Source organism: Opisthocomus hoazin, chromosome W (assembly GCF_030867145.1).
Source record: "Opisthocomus hoazin isolate bOpiHoa1 chromosome W, bOpiHoa1.hap1, whole genome shotgun sequence".
Classification (NCBI taxonomy): domain Eukaryota; kingdom Metazoa; phylum Chordata; class Aves; order Opisthocomiformes; family Opisthocomidae; genus Opisthocomus; species Opisthocomus hoazin.
Window position 1 is genome coordinate 45,034,193 of NC_134453.1, and position 18,368 is coordinate 45,052,560.

An 18,368-nucleotide genomic window follows, 5' to 3' on the forward strand; every position below is an offset into this window, starting at 1 on the left:
GAGAATCAGAAAAGTAAGAAAACTTGTGGGTTAAGATAAAGACAGTTTAATAGATAAAGCAAAAGCCACGTGTACAAGCAAAGCGAAACAAGGAATTCATTCACTGCTTCCCGTGGGCAGGCAGGTGTTCAGCCATCTTCAGGAAAGCAGGGCTCCATCATGCATAACAGTTACTCAGGAAGACAAATGCCATCACTCCAAACATTCCCCCCTTCCTCCTCCTTCATTCAGCTTTATCTACATGGTATGTTCATTTAACACCGTACTTCCAGTGCAACTTTCTTTAATCACTGTGCATTGGATAAAATCTAATGAATATGATTTCTACTTTTATTTCAAACCAGCATTTGACATGTCATGCAAGCTACAAGAAGAGGCAAAAGCCTCAAAGAGCTGAGATTTCAAAATTTTAAAAGACCTTATATATAAGAAGCCAAAAGATACGGATTGAAGAAAACACAAATGGTAAAAAATAATCCTGTGATCACAGGATATATACAATGGCTATATTGTTTTTCTCAGATTCTAATCAAAGTCTAAGCTCTTCAAATAAATTGCTGTCATCATGCCACCTTTACATGATAAAATAACTGCATATATTTAAATTATTTTCACGTATCCATGGAATAACCTGCATAAAAGATGTAGTTGCGCAACATACAGATTAGAATGAAGATGTGGTATTGTAGGTTTTTTTGTTGTTAAACTTGTGACTTAAATTCACAGCAAGGTCACATATTACTATAAGAGATGTTATTAACAAGAACTGCAGAACTCTGAGTGACTTGTAGGAGCTTTCCTCAACAGTGGAAATATATTTTCCTTTATCCTATCTTTTTCAACTCATGCAAGTAAAGGAGGAAGGAAATGAAGATGATGAGAATTACATGTGTTTTAAATTATTTTTGTTCAGATCTTATACAATTAATTTTGGATTTTAGAATTCATCTACTTCAGTGAAACTACAGTGTTTTTTCCGTACATAATATAAATGAGAACATACTTGCCCAGTGATTATCTCGCATGATAGGTGAGCTGGAAATAAGTGTTTACTTCCAACTCCTGCTTTTGATCAGCAGATTGATAGCTTCCATTTCAGTCTGCATAGGAACTTTTAGCAGTTGCATCAGCTAATGACTGGAAAAACATGTCATCCATAACTCAGTGGTGGTCAACCCATGTAAACAAAGAAGGAAACTTCTTGATAATAGAAGGTGCCTAGTATTTTTAGAGCCATCACAACATACTAACAATGCTGTCTTTTGAAGAAAGACCTGAAATATTTCCAGACCAAACTCTACTCAGATTTTACCAGTCTCATAACATCATGCTCTTTAAAATGATATGCTGGTGCTTAAAATGTAACAAGTGATGCTGTAACTGTTTTATATATTTCATGCCTGAGTGAAAGATGAATAAAAGCATATGAATATTGACAACAGAATCAATGTTTTAATGAAAAAAGTTTGAATTATATGTAAGACAAAATAATAAAATGCAAAAAAAATTACCTTTTAACTGCTTTTATTTCATAAAGAAGGGGGGGGGGGAAGAGAAAATTTTCAAAGCCAAATATTTTAAAATATGAAATAGAGTAGAAAGGTTGTGAACCAAATCTCCAAAGCACAGATTAAACTGGAATCTGAAATCAAAGGGTAAACAACGAGTCTTCAGTACTAAAGTTAAAGCTCTTGGAAATATATAACAAATAAAATGCACTGCCACTCATGAATACTATATACAGAAACATGGAGCACCAGAACACAGATGGCACAGCCATGCAGGAAAAATAATATCTGTTATTAAACTAATATTAAAAAGGTGATACATTAAAATGTATTCTTTTTCAAACTCACTCACTTGTGACCAATCTCATGTGCAATGGTAAAAGCTGAACCTAGGCCAATGTCTTCATTAATGCTGCAGCTCCTTTCAGGCTCACACATTCCAGCCACAGAGGCCAAGCCTGAATAAACAGAAGGAGACACAAAGGTCATGCCAAGGTGTTCCAGTCTTAAAAGCCCTCATTATGAATGCCTGGATTCTTTTTAATAAACTCTGTGCACAGAAGGAGCAGTTGGAAAAAGGTTAACTTTCTAGTCATTTGCAAAAATCACTGGGGGGAATTTCACTTTGCCAGCTAGACATCATTTTTGAATGGCATTCAGTGCTGGAAAATGTCTAGACTAGGGGTTAGACTTATAAATTTTATTTCTGGTAACTTGGGACCACCTAGTAACTTGAGCCAGGAGAGGGACTTCAAGAAAGCATTTCTATTTTAATGTTCTTGAGCCTGAAGAAAACAAAATATATCCACATTTTTTTCCTAAAGAAATGTTTAAGTTTAGTGGGTTCATAAAAACATACAAGCAACTATTTTAGCTAAGAAAAGCCCCACATGGTACATTTAAAAAAAAATATATAAAAGCAAAACTGAATGCATCAATGAAGAGAGAAGAGACATGTTAATAACAAGCATTCAACCATTGAAGTCTTTTTCATTTATCACCCATCATCTTGTGGAATTAAAACCTTACTCTATTACAAGTGTTTTTAAAAACTTTAGAGAGAGAAAGCTCTTCCTTATCTTGTACATTCTTCAGCAACAGAGTATCACACAACATACTGCAGACAGTTTGCTGCCACTAGAGAAAGCTCTAAACATCAGATTTATTTAATGTATTCCTCCCTAGGGTTTCTTATCTAAAAAAAGCAGTAACACTTTCTTCAAGGAAATTACCTGCTCAGATAACTACATTATAACAAAACAAGGACTGGAAAAAGTGCTACTTCAGATTATTCTGTTTGGACTAACAGAAGCAAGTAATAAGATGACAAATGCTTCCTGGCTGTGTCCACATTAGCAAGTAATTTGGAGCCATAGGAACTGGTCAGCAGAGTGAAGCACTGATATTGAGGCTCCTCGCATATCTTTGCATATGGATTGGACATTCTGCTTTGGACTAGTTTAATCCCATAGGCCAAACATATTCATTACATATGTGGTTCAAAGCTTTCAAAAGAAAAAGTATTACAGGATATCATGACAATACAGCCCCAGTAGTGATTTAGACCTTAATGTCTCCCATAGTCACATATAGACCATTTAGAGAGTATGTATTCTGACTTAATTTTCTCCAAAACAAATCTAGTTTGCACATACTAAAACTACTTTGATAATTAAACACATGGGCAAAAGGCGACAATGTGTGTCTGCAGAATTTGCATCAAAACAGTACTACTGCTCTAAATCAAACCACCAGTGTAGACACACGCACTGAGGACAGAATGAAGCATCAGAAGAAAAATGACTGTCCATTAAGAAAACTCTGTAAACTCTTTGCAGTGTGCAAACTGCAAAAAACACAATAATTGCAGTTCACCGGCTTAAATTATGCTATTCTAATTAAGACATTCTGAAGAACACATAGCAATACTTACATTACAGCTGCCATGCTTCCCTGCAAAGTTCATCACATTGAAATGATAAAGTCATCTCTATCTTCAGATCTGAAGCACTTGCTTCAGTGACTTAAAGGACCAGGTTAATGACTGATAATTCCATACCATGCTTACAGAAAGTAGCAGAGATCAAGTCCAGAACCCAGTCTATGGCTTAGATTTAAAAAAGTTCTTCACTGGAGCCACAGAGGTGCTGCAAAGACATCTCAGGTCTATCTTTTCTAACAGTTTCCATGCAAGATTCCCTATTTTAGGAAACTAGAATAGGAGAGATGTCTATGCCACAGTAAATCCTTTACTTCTGTTTCTTCCTAGAACACCAATGATTCAGGTTTCTTCTGACCTTTCGAGACCTGAGACTTATTCGAAGGCTCCTTAAATACATGCTTAACTTTAGTTACTGGAGGTCAGTGGGACTTAAGCATATTAAATGCCTTGAAAAGAGGGCCACAGGGCCTTGTCTCTTCCGCCACTCAATGCCTATAATGCAAATAAAGTGTCATGGTTCTGTTGTCAAGGATCACATAGCAGTGAGTTGCAATGGATACTACGAGATATTTTTTTAAATTTTATTGTACTTTTTTAAAACAAGCATTTCCAAAGTCTATCCCCTGTTATGCTGGATTCAAGTGAATTGCTATTTGCCTTTATACCAGTCTGACACAGTAAAGAAATAGTACACGAATGATCGGTGTTAAAAATATCATATACAAATATGAAATAGTTAACTGGTGAGCTGACACTGGTCCCAACAGCATCCTCCTGGAGAAACTAGCTTCCCATGGTTTGGACGGGCATACACTTCACTGGGTAAAGAACTGGCTGAATGGCCAAGCCCAGAGAGTTGTGGTGAATGGAGTTAAATCCGGCTGGTGGCCGGTCACGAGTGGTGTTCCCCAGGGCTCAGTTTTGGGTCTGGTCTTCTTTAACATCTTTATCAATGATCTGGATGAGGGGATTGAGTGCTCCCTCAGCAAGTTTGCAGATGACACCAAGTTGGGTGGGAGTGTCGATCTGCTTGAGGGTAGGAAGGCTCTGCAGAGGGATCTGGACTGGCTGGATCAATGGGTCGAGGCCAACTGTATGAGGTTCAACAAGGCCACATGCCGGGTCCTGCACTTGGGTCACAACAACCCCATGCAACGCTACAGGGTTTGGAAGGAATGGCTGGAAAGCTGCCCGGCAGAAAAGTACCTGGGGGTATTGGTTGACAGCCGGCTGAACATGAGCCAGCAGTGTGCCCAGGTGGCCAAGAAGGCAAACGGCATCCTGGCTTGTATCAGGAATAGTGTGGCCAGCAGGAGGAGGGAGGTGATCGTCCCCATGTAGTTGGCACTGGTGAGGCCGCACCTGGAGTACTGTGTTAAGTTTTGGGCCCCTCACTACAAGAAAGACATTGAGTTGATGGAGCATGTCCAGAGAAGGGCAACGAGGCTGGTGAGGGGTCTAGAGAACAAGTCTTATGAGGCGCATCTGAGGGAGCTGGGGCTGTTTAGTCTGGAGAAGAGGAGGCTGAGGGGGGACCTTCTTGCTCTCTACAACTACCTGAAAGGAGGTTGTAGTGAGTCGGGTGTTGGTCTCTTCTCCCAAGTAACTAGCGATAGGACGATAGGAAATAGCCTCAAGTTGCGTCAGGGGAGGTTTAGATTGGATATTAGGAAAAATTTCTTTACTGAAAGAGTTGTGAAGCATTGGAATAGGCTGCCCAGGGAGGTGGTTGAGTCACCAACCCCGAAGATGTTTAAAAACTGTGTAGATATGGCACTTCGGGACATAGTTTAGTATGCATGGTGGTGTTGGGTGGACGATTGGACTTGATGATCTTAGAGGTATTTTCCAACCTATGATCCTATGATTCTACCAATGTATGCCCTTTAAAAATTTCTACTTTTAAGATTACAGTTGCAAATACAATTATAGGACATCAATACAGACAGTCTCTTCAGTTTTGTCTCTTCTACACAGATAAAAGAAAATCAACTACATTTAGAAATTCATCATCATTTGCCTTTTACTAAAACATGCTATGGGTATGGTTTATACTTACAGCAGGCAAAATTTTGATACTTTTCCCCATGTAAACAACATCCCTGTGCCACAGTCATCATGCTGACTTGAGCAAGACTAGAAATAGGAAAGGTAATAGTAATTCATCAATAGGATCTCCTGGGAATCTGCCCTCAGGGACAGGAGGGCAGAAAAGAGCTGGCAGATCTTTAAGGATGCTTTCAATGGAGCGCAAGAGCTCTCAGTCCCCAGGTGTAAGAAGTCAGGCAAGGAAGGCAAGAGACCAGCATGGCTGAGTCCAGACCTGCTGGTCAAACTAAAGGGCAAGAGCGAACTGCACAGGCAGTGGAAGCAGGCACAGGAATCTTGGGAATAGTATAGGGATGCTGCCCAGTTGTGTAGGGATGGGGTCAGGAGGGCCAAGGCGCAGTTGGAGCAAGAGATGCAAAGAATAATAAAAAGGGCTTCTATAGGTATGTCAGCCAGAAAAGGAAGGTCAAAGAAAGTATACCCCCCCACCGACGATCAGTCAACTGGCCAACTGGCAACAACAGACAAGGAGAAGGCTCAACAACTGTTTTGCTTCAGTCTTCACTCACAATCTCTTCTCACACCTATCGAGTGCATGGACCGCAAGACAGGGAAGATCAGGTTTGCGACCACCTGAGGAACCTGAACATACATAAGTGTATGGGACCTGATGAGATGCATCCCAGAGTCCTGAGGGAGTTGGCTGATGTCATTGCCAAGCCACTCTCCATGATATTTGAAAGGTCATGGCAGTCAGGTGAAGTACCTGGTGACAGGAGGAAGGGAAACATTGTGCCCATTTTTGAAAAAGGATAGCAAGGAGGACCCTGGGAACTACTGACCTGGCAGCCTCACCTCTGTGCCTGGGAAGATCATGGAACAGATCCTCCTGGAAGATATGCTAAGGCACATAGAGGCCAGGGAGGTGATTCGAGACAGCCAGCATGGCCTCACCAAGGGCAAGTCCTGCCTGACCAACCTAGTGGCCTTCTATGATGGAGTGACTAGATCACTGTACAAGGGAAGAGTAATGAATGTCATCTACCTGGACTTCTGTAAAGCCTTCGACACAGTCCCTCACAACACCCTTCTCTCTAAATTGGAGAGATATGGATTTGATGGGTGGACTGTTTGGTGGATGAGGAATTGGTTGGAAGGTCACAGCCAGAGGGTAGTGGCCAACAGCTCAACGTACAAATGGACACTGGTGACAAGTGGTGTCCCTCAAGGGTCTGTTCTGAGACCAGTACCGTTCAATATCTTCATCAATGAGTTAGCAAGATCAAGTGCACCCTCAGCAAGTTTGCAGATGACACCAAGCTGAGTGATGCAGTTGACATGCCTGAGGGACAGAATGCCATCCAGAGGGACCTGGACAAGCTGGAGAAGTGGGCCCGTCTGAACCCCATGAGGTGTTCAACAATGTCAAGTGCAAGGTTGTGTACCTGGGTTGGGGCAACCCCCGATATCAATACAGGCTGAGGGATGAAGGGATTGAGAGCAGCCCTGCTGAGAAGGACTTGGGGGTACTGGTGGATGAAAAACTGGACATGAGCCACCAATGTGGGCTTGCAGCCCAGAAGGCCAGCTGTATCCTGGGCTGCAACCCCAGCAGCGTGGCCAGCAGATCGAGGGAGGTGATTCTGCCCCTCTACTCCACTCTGGTGAGGCCCCACCTAGAATACTGCATCCAGCTCTGGAGCCCTCAGCACAGGAAAGACATGGACCTGTTGGAGGAAGTCCAGAGGAGGGCTGTAAAGATGATCTGAAGGCTGGAGCACCTCTCCTATGAGGAAAGGCTGAGAGAGTTGGGCTGTACAGCCTGAACAAGAGAAGGCTGCGGGGAGACCTTATAACAGCCTTCCAGTACTTAAAGGGGGCTTATATGAAAGATGGGGAAAATCTTTTTAGCAAGGCCTGTTGCAACAGGACAAGGAGTAATGGTTTTAAGCTAAAAGAGGGTAGATTTAGACTGGATGTAAAGAAGAAATTTTTTACAATTAAGGTGGTAAAACACTGGCATAGGTTGCCCAGAGAGATGGTAGATGCCCCATCCCTGGATGCATTCATGGCCAGGTTGGACGGGTCTCTGAGCAACCTGATGTAGTTGAAGATGTCCTGGGCGGGGGGGAAGGGGGGGTTGGGCTAGGTCTTTAAAGGTCCCTTCCAAACCGAACTATTCTATGACTCTAATACGGGGAAAGACAAAGCCAATAAAATTATGAGCTCTGATTATGAGAAAAGTATTAATAACCTGAACTAACCGAATTAGAACTATATCTTTAATTAATTCTGAGACAGAGGCTTATATGAAAAGATCTAAATTGAAAAAAAAATGTATGAATACTCTTTGAATAATGTTTCTTTCATATATTAAAAGCACTACTAAAGGTAACAACTATAGTATAGTAAATAACTTGGTGACAATTTTAGGTATGGAGAGAACGATAGTTCGCTATCCTGCACTCAAGGTCGCTTGTGTTTCTCCATTGTCAAAGCACAGTTTTAAGGAGTTCAGTATTACTGTAATTTATATCAGTGATATTTTTCTCTAAGTCTGTGAAAGTAATAGTCTGAAGCTGTACTCTTTGTGTACAACAGTCCAACAGCGTAAATCTCAAAGCCTGTTTCTTTCGTAGGGTGTTTTTTTGGTGTTTGTGGGTTTTGTCGGTTTTGGTGAGTGGTTTTGTTGGTGGTGGTGGGGTTTTTTTGTTTAAACTTTGCTAAGGTCTTTTATTTGTATTTTTTTAAATTGAACATGGAGACAGGTTAAATAGAAATAAACAGTAAATCCTCTCCTCTAATTATTGCTTGGTAAGTTTGAGTCATCTGCTAGGTTTTATCAGCATTACAGCTGCCAGAGAAGAAAGCAGCTCACCTAATTTAAACTTCTAGCAATCTATCAAAGCATAAAACTGTCTAGGTTACCCTTTATTATTCATGTTTATAAAACTGCAAAATTTTGAAAGCATAAACTTAAAAAGATCTAATCAGCCAATAAATTAATAGCCAAGTATAAAGCAAGGAAACAAACAGCAAATACAAGCTGAAATTTCTCTTTATAATCTTACCCAGGGTTCCACAAGGCTTGTTTTTATAAGTGCAGATATCATATCTGTTAAGGAGAAAAAAAGTAGATAAAATATGTCAGAGAATTAAATTTGTAAGATATATTGTATGTTTATCACATATCTGTATCGTAGTTCAAGTTGTCAGACTGCAATCAGCTTAATTATGTGCAGCCAGCTGGTGTCAGCATCTTCTACACTCTGGTGTAAACCACAAGCTGCAGTACACAGCCACTGGGACACCTGCCAGTAAAAAAAAAAAAAAAAGCAACATGTCTGTAGACTGCTACTGATTCAAAACACTTTTTGAACATGTTGGAATCCTCTTAGTCTCATACTTATCAACTAAACAATATTAATTGTAACACCTACTATTTAAACTTTGATTCTAATTAAAAACTATAACTCAACTACGCCAAAAATTATTTTTAAAAAAAGTCTTATGAACTGTCATTATAGTTTCCTTATCATTATCTTCTAGTGATTATATGTCTTAAGAGTACACTGTAACAAACTAAAATGAAAAACGTATTTTTGCCAAAAGCTAAATAATGTCTTCAAAGGAGAATTTTCATCATTTTAGATATGATCCTTCAAATACAGAAGCTCAATGAGTTTTTGTGTAGTTAACATGTAAGTATCTGGAGCTGAAAATGGAATTAAAATGTTTTCTGCAGCACAGCTTATAATAGCAGCAGTCATCACGCAGCAGTCATTAATTACACCTTCATATTTTGAATATGCAACCCTATGATATAGCCAGAGATATGAAAACACTCTTACAATGCCTTTGATTTTAGAAGATTTATATTGATTTCCTTGCAGTATGTTTCAGAATAATTTCCATTATTTTGAATGGTGAGTGAAAACAAAGATGAAAAGATACCATCTTTATGCTTTAATTTTTAACCCAAATATTTACTAATTTCAGGCCACCTGACATTTCTGTTAAAAACAGCATATAAGGACTGTTTTCAAATGGGTTACCACATAGGGGTCTGATCATGAGATATATACCTTTCAGTGCTGAAGAGTTAAGGTCTGTCTGTAAGCCAAATCCATAGACAACAAAGCTTAACATTTGGAACAAGTCCAGTAAACTCTCTGCATGTAGACTGCTGTGGCCATATGGAATTTCTCTGATTTTTAAAGGTACTTGGTGTGGAGCAGTTTGTGGGATTAAGCTCCAATTTTGAACTCAAATGTTCACATACGCTGATCTCACCGAGGTGGCTCAAACTCTGCTATTCTATACGCACATAAAGCTCTCACTAATTCCCATTTGCTGTTTGGAGAAGGGGAGGTAATCAAATCAGCATTATTATATAAAATGTGTTGGAACATAATTAGGTTTTGTATGTCACAAAGCTGTAAGATGACGCAGATACAGAGAGAAAGGTTTTTTTACTGAACATTTCCTGCCTTTTACATACTTAAGAAAACAAACTTCTTATTTCTGCATTTAGGACAGAGTCTGAACCTAACCCTATTGAAGTTCCTGCAAAATTATTCCTCAAAGAAAGCAGACAGGGCTCAAGCTTATTTAGCGAGAAAACCCAAATTTGTCCAAATTCCTATAAAATGTAGTTTAGAACTCAAGACAAGGAGAGTCTGTGCAATACACAGGAAGCACTGATCTTCTATTTTTTTTTAATATACAATACTAATAGGAAAAAAAACAATCAAGTCTTGTGTTCAAGTGTTCTGTTACACTTTTGAAAAACAAAGACCATGGTATCCTTCTGTTTGTGCTGGGTAGTGAGTATTCTTCATTACGCATAGGCTAGTATTTGTAAGAAAATGTTATGATAATAAACTTAGATAATAAAACTAAGGAAATCCTAATTTTATTTTCCAATTCACTAACGATTTTTGCAAGAACATACCCAGATAGTAATGCTACTCTAGTTATGGCTTCATTAAGTATTCTAATTTTCTAGGCGATAATAATTTCCCGTAAGGAGCATTCATACACTATTATTCCTCAGTTTAATAGGAAAGACATCTAATTTTTCAATGTCGAATGACTGACTTTACCTACATCATCTTCAAGCTCTTTTTTTTTTTGCTTCTTTTGTCTTTTCCCCCTTTCATATGGATGGTTTCTGCTTGTGACTTGTTTGAAAGTTCATATAATTTTTGTGTACTGAACTGTTCAATTCCATCATTTGCTTCTCTATATGATTTAACCAAATTAGTCTAACTTGTCTTTTCTGATTTTGACACCACTTCCTCTAATTGTATTTTGAATTTCCAAGGAATACATTTAACCCACAGATGCTGAGTTCCAAAGTGCAGACTACAGAGTTAATACTTGCCGGACAGTAGCTTCAAGCCAAGAAACCCCTGAAATGACAAATCATCTAGATTACCCATTACATTAGATAAGTCTAATTGCTATTTCAAAAAAAGAAAAAATGACCCACACCACAACACACCACAAAAAAAACCAACCACCACCACAAAACCAAACCAAGGGTGAAGATGGGTCATAGTTGTCACCAGGACCTTAGTAAATATTTCAGGAACCACAAACAACAAAAACTTAAGTTCTCAAGCCAACAACTATCTCAACCAACCATTAAAAAAAAGATAAGAGTCACGAGGGTTATGCAAAAATGCAGTTTGCAAAATGTGAATATATTTTCTTTTTTATTCACTGACAGAAGGTATAAGAAGGCCACCACACAAAATTTGAATGTAAAAATACAAATATGCAGGTTGCAAAAAAACCTCTGGATGAGATAGCAGCCTGTTCATTTTGAGACAGCAAAGTAAATCCTTTGCTCCAGTTGGAAGGGAAGATCACTTGCAGGGCTGCTGAAGAGCCATGTCAGACAGGTGGGAAATGCATGATGTACAGCTGCCACTGACAACTCCAACTGAAACATCAGTCAGAAGGAAACTGCAGAGATAGATTATTACCAAGTCAAAAGGATGGTCAAGAATTAGAGTGGTAATAGCCTCCTGTCGTGCTATGAATCAAACAGGAAGTGTTAGTGTACCCCTACAAGGGCTCTGCCAAAGGAAAAACTTCTAGTCTTTTTTTGACAGGATATGAGCATGCCCCATGCTAAAATATACATGTAGGCATATCTATACCACTGAATTAAACAGTGAAAGGGGCCACTCCCAGACACTGACATTCTATTATCTGTATTATCAAACTGTTTTAAAAGTCCTTGCACAGATTTGGCCCGTGCAACAACTAATCTTAAAGAATTCCCAGGAAAAATTCAGAAGGAATTATCAACAGGCAAAACATATGCAGCTACTCTGTTCTGGAGAAGTCAGCTTATTAATGCGGACACAAGAATTTCTGTGCCAGCAGTCATCAGTGCAATAAAATAGTCACAGATATGTTCGTTTAATTTGTTAGCATAGATGTAAGCTACAGACTCTCTCTTGAAGAAGCCTCAATTATCTACAAATCTGACTCGTGGAAAAATCACTTTCCTTTGCAAATCTGATGAGTAGTATGATCCCAATTATTTAAGTAGGACGCTTAAGTCAAATATATAAGAAAGATGGGTTCTCTGTAAATACTGTAAGCACTGTTCTATCTTGTCAGATAACTTATTTGCATCTACAGCCAATCCCAGATGCCTTAGGGGAAGACAGATGTTTCTCTCCCATCTAGCTGTATGTTTAGGGAAGGGAGAGAGGATTCTTCCTGATCTCTGCAATCTGTCAGCTTGTGGGTCTAATGCATGTAGTTGTGCTACTATGAAGTTCACACAAAGTTCTATGTAAGAAAGTGTGTTCCCTCTATTAAAAAAAGTAGACACACAAATCCACAGATTTGAAGGCTAGAAAGCATCACAATGATTCAATCATGCCTCCATCCTCTCCTGGCATAAAAAGGTAATTAATTTATCCTAGAAGCTATATAGCATAAAAAGTTGTTCCTTAAAAGCTATTTAATCTCACATTAAGAGTTGTTCTCAACATAAGAATTTGAGAACATCTGTACTAGGTTATCTAGTTCAGCTGCCTTTCCCCTCAACAGCAGCCATTTGTGAGTGTTTACAGGGATAATAGGACAGCAGACTGATACCTTCCCTGATACAACCTCCCAGCTCTGTGGCTTAGGGAACTTCAGAGTTCATCTTAGGTTGCATCTTAGTATTTAATTCATTTTTCTTCTAATGTTTTCAGCACTTTGTTAATTCCTCTTCAATCTAAAAGAAATTAATTTCAGGGTCCATCTGGGGAATGTTGTTATCTCTGTGTCCCAGTAGAGATCTCTTTCATGATGAAGTAATCTTTTTATTTTCTCTTAAATCAGATGAATAAATGGAACTTTGTTAGTGTCACACCACTACAGTGTGGCCTTTCACCTTCCTTTGAGCTCTAGGCCTTTTTAAGCTTTCTGAAGCATATTTGTATTATAATTCAAGGAGTTGTTTTAACAGTGGTATTAACAATAGTAGATAAAGGCAAAATGAATGACCTCTTCTAACATGACAACTTGTATTTATACATTCAAGGACAATATTGCCCTTTTCACCAGTTTGATTATGTGAAATTGCCCATTAAAGGAAGAGAGTCTCTATAAAGCACTGTTATTACTAGCTATGTGTTACTGGAAATGACCACTCTGCCGGAAAGAAGGACTATCTGCATCAAATTAACACTGAGATAGCAATATACCTGTAACAGGATTGGAAACACACATGAATAATAGCACTTTAAGTTCTTTAACTTATCAGCAGAAATAAAATATATGCTGTGGGTTATTAAAGTATGATAGATGAAGAAAGCATAAAAACTCTTGTTAGAAATGCAAACTGTTCAAAACCAGTATGAAAAACAAGCTACTTATAAACACATAAACCTGCAATAAAAATCACCTGAAAGCTACCTCTCCAATATGCCTGAGTAATATTTCACATAGATATAAACAGAAATAACCGAGACTTTTGAAGGAATATTTTTTAATAAAAGAGCTTAGGAAATAAAAAAAAAATAATCACAGCAAATTGCTGAGGAAAAACCTAACAAGATGACTAAAATATAAACGTAAGAAGTATATGAACGTAAGGAAATTCAGGCTAGACAAAGCGAACAAATAGGTACAACTGGACATAAAGCTCTTCATAACTTTGAGATTAAGCACATACTTCATATATACAATACTACAGGATTTGCTGATTAACTTATTTTAAAAGGTTGTCAGAAAACAAAATAAAGCCTAAGAACTGGTTCTGTCCTGCCTAAGAGGAAACAGAGCTAACTACTACAAATTATTAGGAGTTCATTTTCAGCAAACGTTTCCAAATATATTATCCCTGAAAGGAACATTTTATTTTTCACTTGTTTAAAACCAAATCTTACTTTTTGACACTTGCTTTTTATTATCATATGCTTTGATGATAAGCTATTCAAATAAGGACTGTCCATTTCATACACACTTGCTCCATGATAAACATAAATGGTTCATTAGAATTTGATCTTTTTTTACTTTTTTCATTCTTCATGCTATGCAATATGATTTATGCATGCACCCAATCATATATATATTATATTTGAATGTGTTAAAAGGCCAGTCAAAAAAAAACTATTTAAAAAAATTAAGTTAACCTAGTTCTAACACCTAGAGCTATCAACTGAATTACTGCTAAATAAAACAAATCTCAGACTTCCCTTAAAGGGATCAAAAACCTCAGACTATCTGACAACTACAACTTCTATTTCTAAATTATGGAAAATAAAAATGAAAAAACAGTCAGTAGCTTATAGTTTCACCATATACTTTTGCATATATATACTTGACTATGATAAAAAAGTGGTTATTTTGCAAGTGCAGACAATGTCACTAACACTAGAGAATTGTGTGGAAAAAATAGTTATAAAACATATACTGACTTTTGGTCCGGTTTTATAAAAGCTTTTTATCATAATTCTTCAACGGTTCACCACTTTTAAGATAATTTGGTCATTCATTAGATTTGCACAGGTTACAAACAACAATACTCTTTATAACACAATACTATTTGATGTCTTTCCAAAAATTTTACTACAGCATATGCTTAGCCTTACAGAAAGTGGTACACCACAACAGCATTCTGCCTTAAAATAAAGTACACGTCTTATTTGGTTTCTTCCTCAAAAACCACAAACCCAAAAGAACTATTTAAACCACGGAAGGAAAAGTGTAATATACATGTTAGACATCACTCAATAGAAATAGCTTTTTCTATTACTAGTTTTCCATGTCTTTAAAACTGCCACAGACAACCAAAGTCTGACTCTAGTGGACTTTCTTCTGATACTTAACTTGGGTGGATAAATGAAATTGAGTTATAGACAGAAAAACTATTACTGCTGTAAGTTCTAATTCTCCCAATTTATACAAAAATAAATATTTTAATAATTGCACTGTGGATGAAACATTTAAATACCACTCTTTCTAAACTGCAAATGCAGTCAGAACAGTAAAAATAAATTCTGTTCCCAAACAATTTTTTTTAATGCTATCGTTTGTCTTCATCAATTTCGGCAATGTCACATTAGAATAGCAGTTGCAAATTTACCATAATCAGTAGTAATATCGGTGCATTTAGAACATATGAGATTATGATTTAATAAAAGATTCTCTCCACAAATTCCACCCCAGACTGTCTAAAAAAATTTTTAACAAAGTTCATGAAAAATATATCACAGGTTTTTCTTCAACACTATCTTGATGTCACGTGAACATATAGTATAGCTATTGCAAAATATAGTAATTACATAAAAACAGAGTACTTCATAGATGAATTTGTAAACAAAAATAGTTCTAAAAAGATTAAGAACCTGAGACAGTTCTCAGCTTGAGACACACCCTAAGTCATGATACACCATTTCAAATCACTGTTAAAAAGTAATCATTACAAAAATCAGAGGACTACCTTTGAAGTCTTGTGATTTTAAGGAATACGTTTAGACCCCTTAGTCATTTTCTGCTTCCTAAGACTATCTGTATTTATGTACATTTTTGGCACTTTTCAAGGTTTACTCTATGGTCATCCAAACTAAAAGCTTCCTTTTCCAATGTAAGCCATGATATAGCAACATGTCCTTACCAGCTACAGCAAATATAATGTGAAGATAATAAAAGAACGTAAAGTATTGGATGTTGCACATTGGGTAAAGAACTCCATTTGAGAGATAACGACAGCAATACAGACAGCATAAGACATCATACAAAAGGAGCTCCAGGCCTTCTAGTAGTTTGTAGTGGGTTTGCATGGCAAGGTTTTGGTAGCGGGGGGGGCTACAGGGGTGGCTTCTGTGAGAAGCTGCAAGAAGCTTCCCCCATGTCTGATAGAGCCAATGCCAGTCAGCTCTAAGACAGAACTAATGCTGGCCAAGGCCAAGCCAATCAGCGATGGTGGTAGCGCCTCTGTGATAACATATTTAAGAAGGGGAAAAAAACCTGCGGGACAGCATTCAAGAGAGAGGAGTGAGACTGTGTGAGAGAAACAACTCTGCAGACACCAAGGTCAGTGAAGAAGGACAGGGAAGGAGGTGCTCGAGAGGCGCAGGCAGAGAGTCTTCCCTTGCAGTTAGTGATGAGAGACCATGGTGAGGCAGGCTGTCTCCCTGCAGCCCATGGAGGTCCACGGTGGAGCAGATATCCACCTGTAGCCCGTGGAAGGGACCCCACACCGGAGCAGGTGGATGCCTGAAGGAGGCTGTGACCACATGGGGAGCCCGCACTGGAGCAGGCTTCTGCCAGGACCTGTGGACCTCTGGAGAGAGGAGCCCATGCAGGAGCAGGTTTGCTGGCAGGGCTTGTGACCCCATGGGGGACCCACACTGGAGCAGCCTGTTCCTGAAGGACTGCACCCCATGGAAGGGACCCACGCTGGGGCAGTTCATGAAGAGCTGCAGCCCATGGGAAAGACTCACATTGGAGAAGTTTGTGGAGGACTGTCTCCCACGGGTGGGACCCCATGCTGGAGCTGGGGAAGAGTGTGAGGAGTCCTCCCCCTGAGGAGGAAGGAGCAGCAGAGACAACATATGATGAACTGACTGCAACCCCCATTCCCCGTCCCCCTGCGCTGCTCATGGGAGGAGGCAGAGAAAATTGGGAGTGAAGTTAAGCCTGGGAAGAAGGGAGGGGTGGAGGGAAGGTGTTTGAAGATCTAGTTTTATTTCTCATTATCCTACTCTGATTTGATTGGTGATAAATTAAACTTTTTTTTTTCTCCCCAAGTCCAATCTGTTTTGTCCGTGACAGTAATTAGTGAGTGATCTCTCCCTGTCCTTGTCTCGACCCTCGAGCCTCTCATCATATTTCTTCTCCCCTGTCCAGCTGAGGAGGGGGGGTGATAGAGTGGTTTTGGTGGGCATCTGGCATTTATCCAGGCTAAAGCAAAACACAGTTTTAGCCCAATCTTAGATGAATCTATCCTTCTTTTCACAACATGTTAATTCTATTTCAAGCTAGGTTTTAGGTCCCCTTCAACATTGAGACTTCTCAACCAGGCATCTTTCAACAAAATAATTTAAAAACCCTTTCTTGGAATAAACCCTATGTGGAAGTCAAAACTGTATAATTTCGAAAATTATGATACAAAGGCAAAAGACTTGTGAGCTGGAGACTGTGAACCCATAAAAATAATCAGAGAGTTTAAATCTAGCTGAACTACAAGGAGTGTTTCAAAGCTTTTCTGTGGTATATCTAATTTTCTTTCCATGGGACAGCTCCTGATCCACAATAAAATTATTTATACTACTGCATCAGAAGCATAGAGCCACCCACCTGAGCGACAATCATGACTTCATAACCAATGAATTGAGGATTTATACTGTCACCAGAATGTAGGTAATACTTGCTGTATTCTGTTCCTCAAAAGTGGTTTCATAGTTTTATTGCATTCTCAGTACCTAGCCAAAATTTAGATGGAGGTACATGGATGTGATTAGCCAAAGCTGGCCTAGAGACCAGAAAAGAAATTTCTGCATATCTATTCCAAGTACACTGATAATAATTTTTGTATCAAGTGCATTTGGGAAAAGTCTAACAACTAAAACATAAAGCCTTTGTTCAAAGGACATTCACTCAGAGCAGTTTGCGCAGCTTGTAGGGCAATGCTTTTTGGAGTGTTCTAATGCAAGAGAGTCTGGGGAAAAAGGAAGACTAGCAAAACTAATTACATAGGCATGGTAGGGGGCATCCTGCCACACAGCAGAAAATATATTATGCTACACCATTTACAGGAAGCCACTAGTCTAGACCTCTGGCAGGAGGGAAACACAGCTAGCAGCTATGATTACTAACCAAGTTTTAGTTCTGTTGTACAGAAATAAGTGAGATAAATATATTTGCAATCTGTTATTGCTATAATTTATAAGTTTTGTTGTGGATATAGCCTTTCTTTCTAACTTTCTGTATATTGTAAACAATTATTTTACAAGTCTGACAAGATCACACGTCTTTATCCCATATACAGCGTGAGTAAGGGCAGATACTAAAGGTAGTTTATAAAGAGTAGCAGTTCATTAGTATGACAGACCACACCTGGTACAAAAATAAGAACATAAGAAGTGCAACATGGGCCAGATCAAAGGTTCCGCTATCCCAGTACCCTGCCTTCATAATGCCTGAGAAAGAATAACACTAGTGCACACATAAAGTGGATATTACCCCAATACCTTATTCGTGTCCTCCATACCATTTGCAACTTTGTAGACCAATATAATATCCTCCGAAATTTGACTTTTCCAAAATTTGCTCCTCCAAGTAAGAGTCCTCAACTTAGTCATTCCTTGTGAAGGAAGTCCCATATTTTTTGATCATCCTTGCTTCTC

At 38.7% G+C, this 18,368-nt stretch overlaps 1 protein-coding gene across 3 annotated transcripts in view; it reads right to left on the reverse strand.

Moving 5' to 3' along the window:
* Positions 1-18,368, reverse strand: part of LOC142365654 (A disintegrin and metalloproteinase with thrombospondin motifs 6-like) — a 213,027-nt gene that overhangs the window by 152,270 nt on the left and 42,389 nt on the right. For all 3 annotated transcript variants that reach the window (XM_075446664.1, XM_075446665.1, XM_075446666.1), the window contains exons 7-8: positions 8,571-8,614; positions 1,861-1,966 (exon numbers count right to left, since the gene is read on the reverse strand). In XM_075446664.1, the coding sequence (XP_075302779.1) occupies positions 1,861-1,966; positions 8,571-8,614 (150 nt within the window). The remainder of the gene's footprint in view (positions 1-1,860; positions 1,967-8,570; positions 8,615-18,368) is intronic.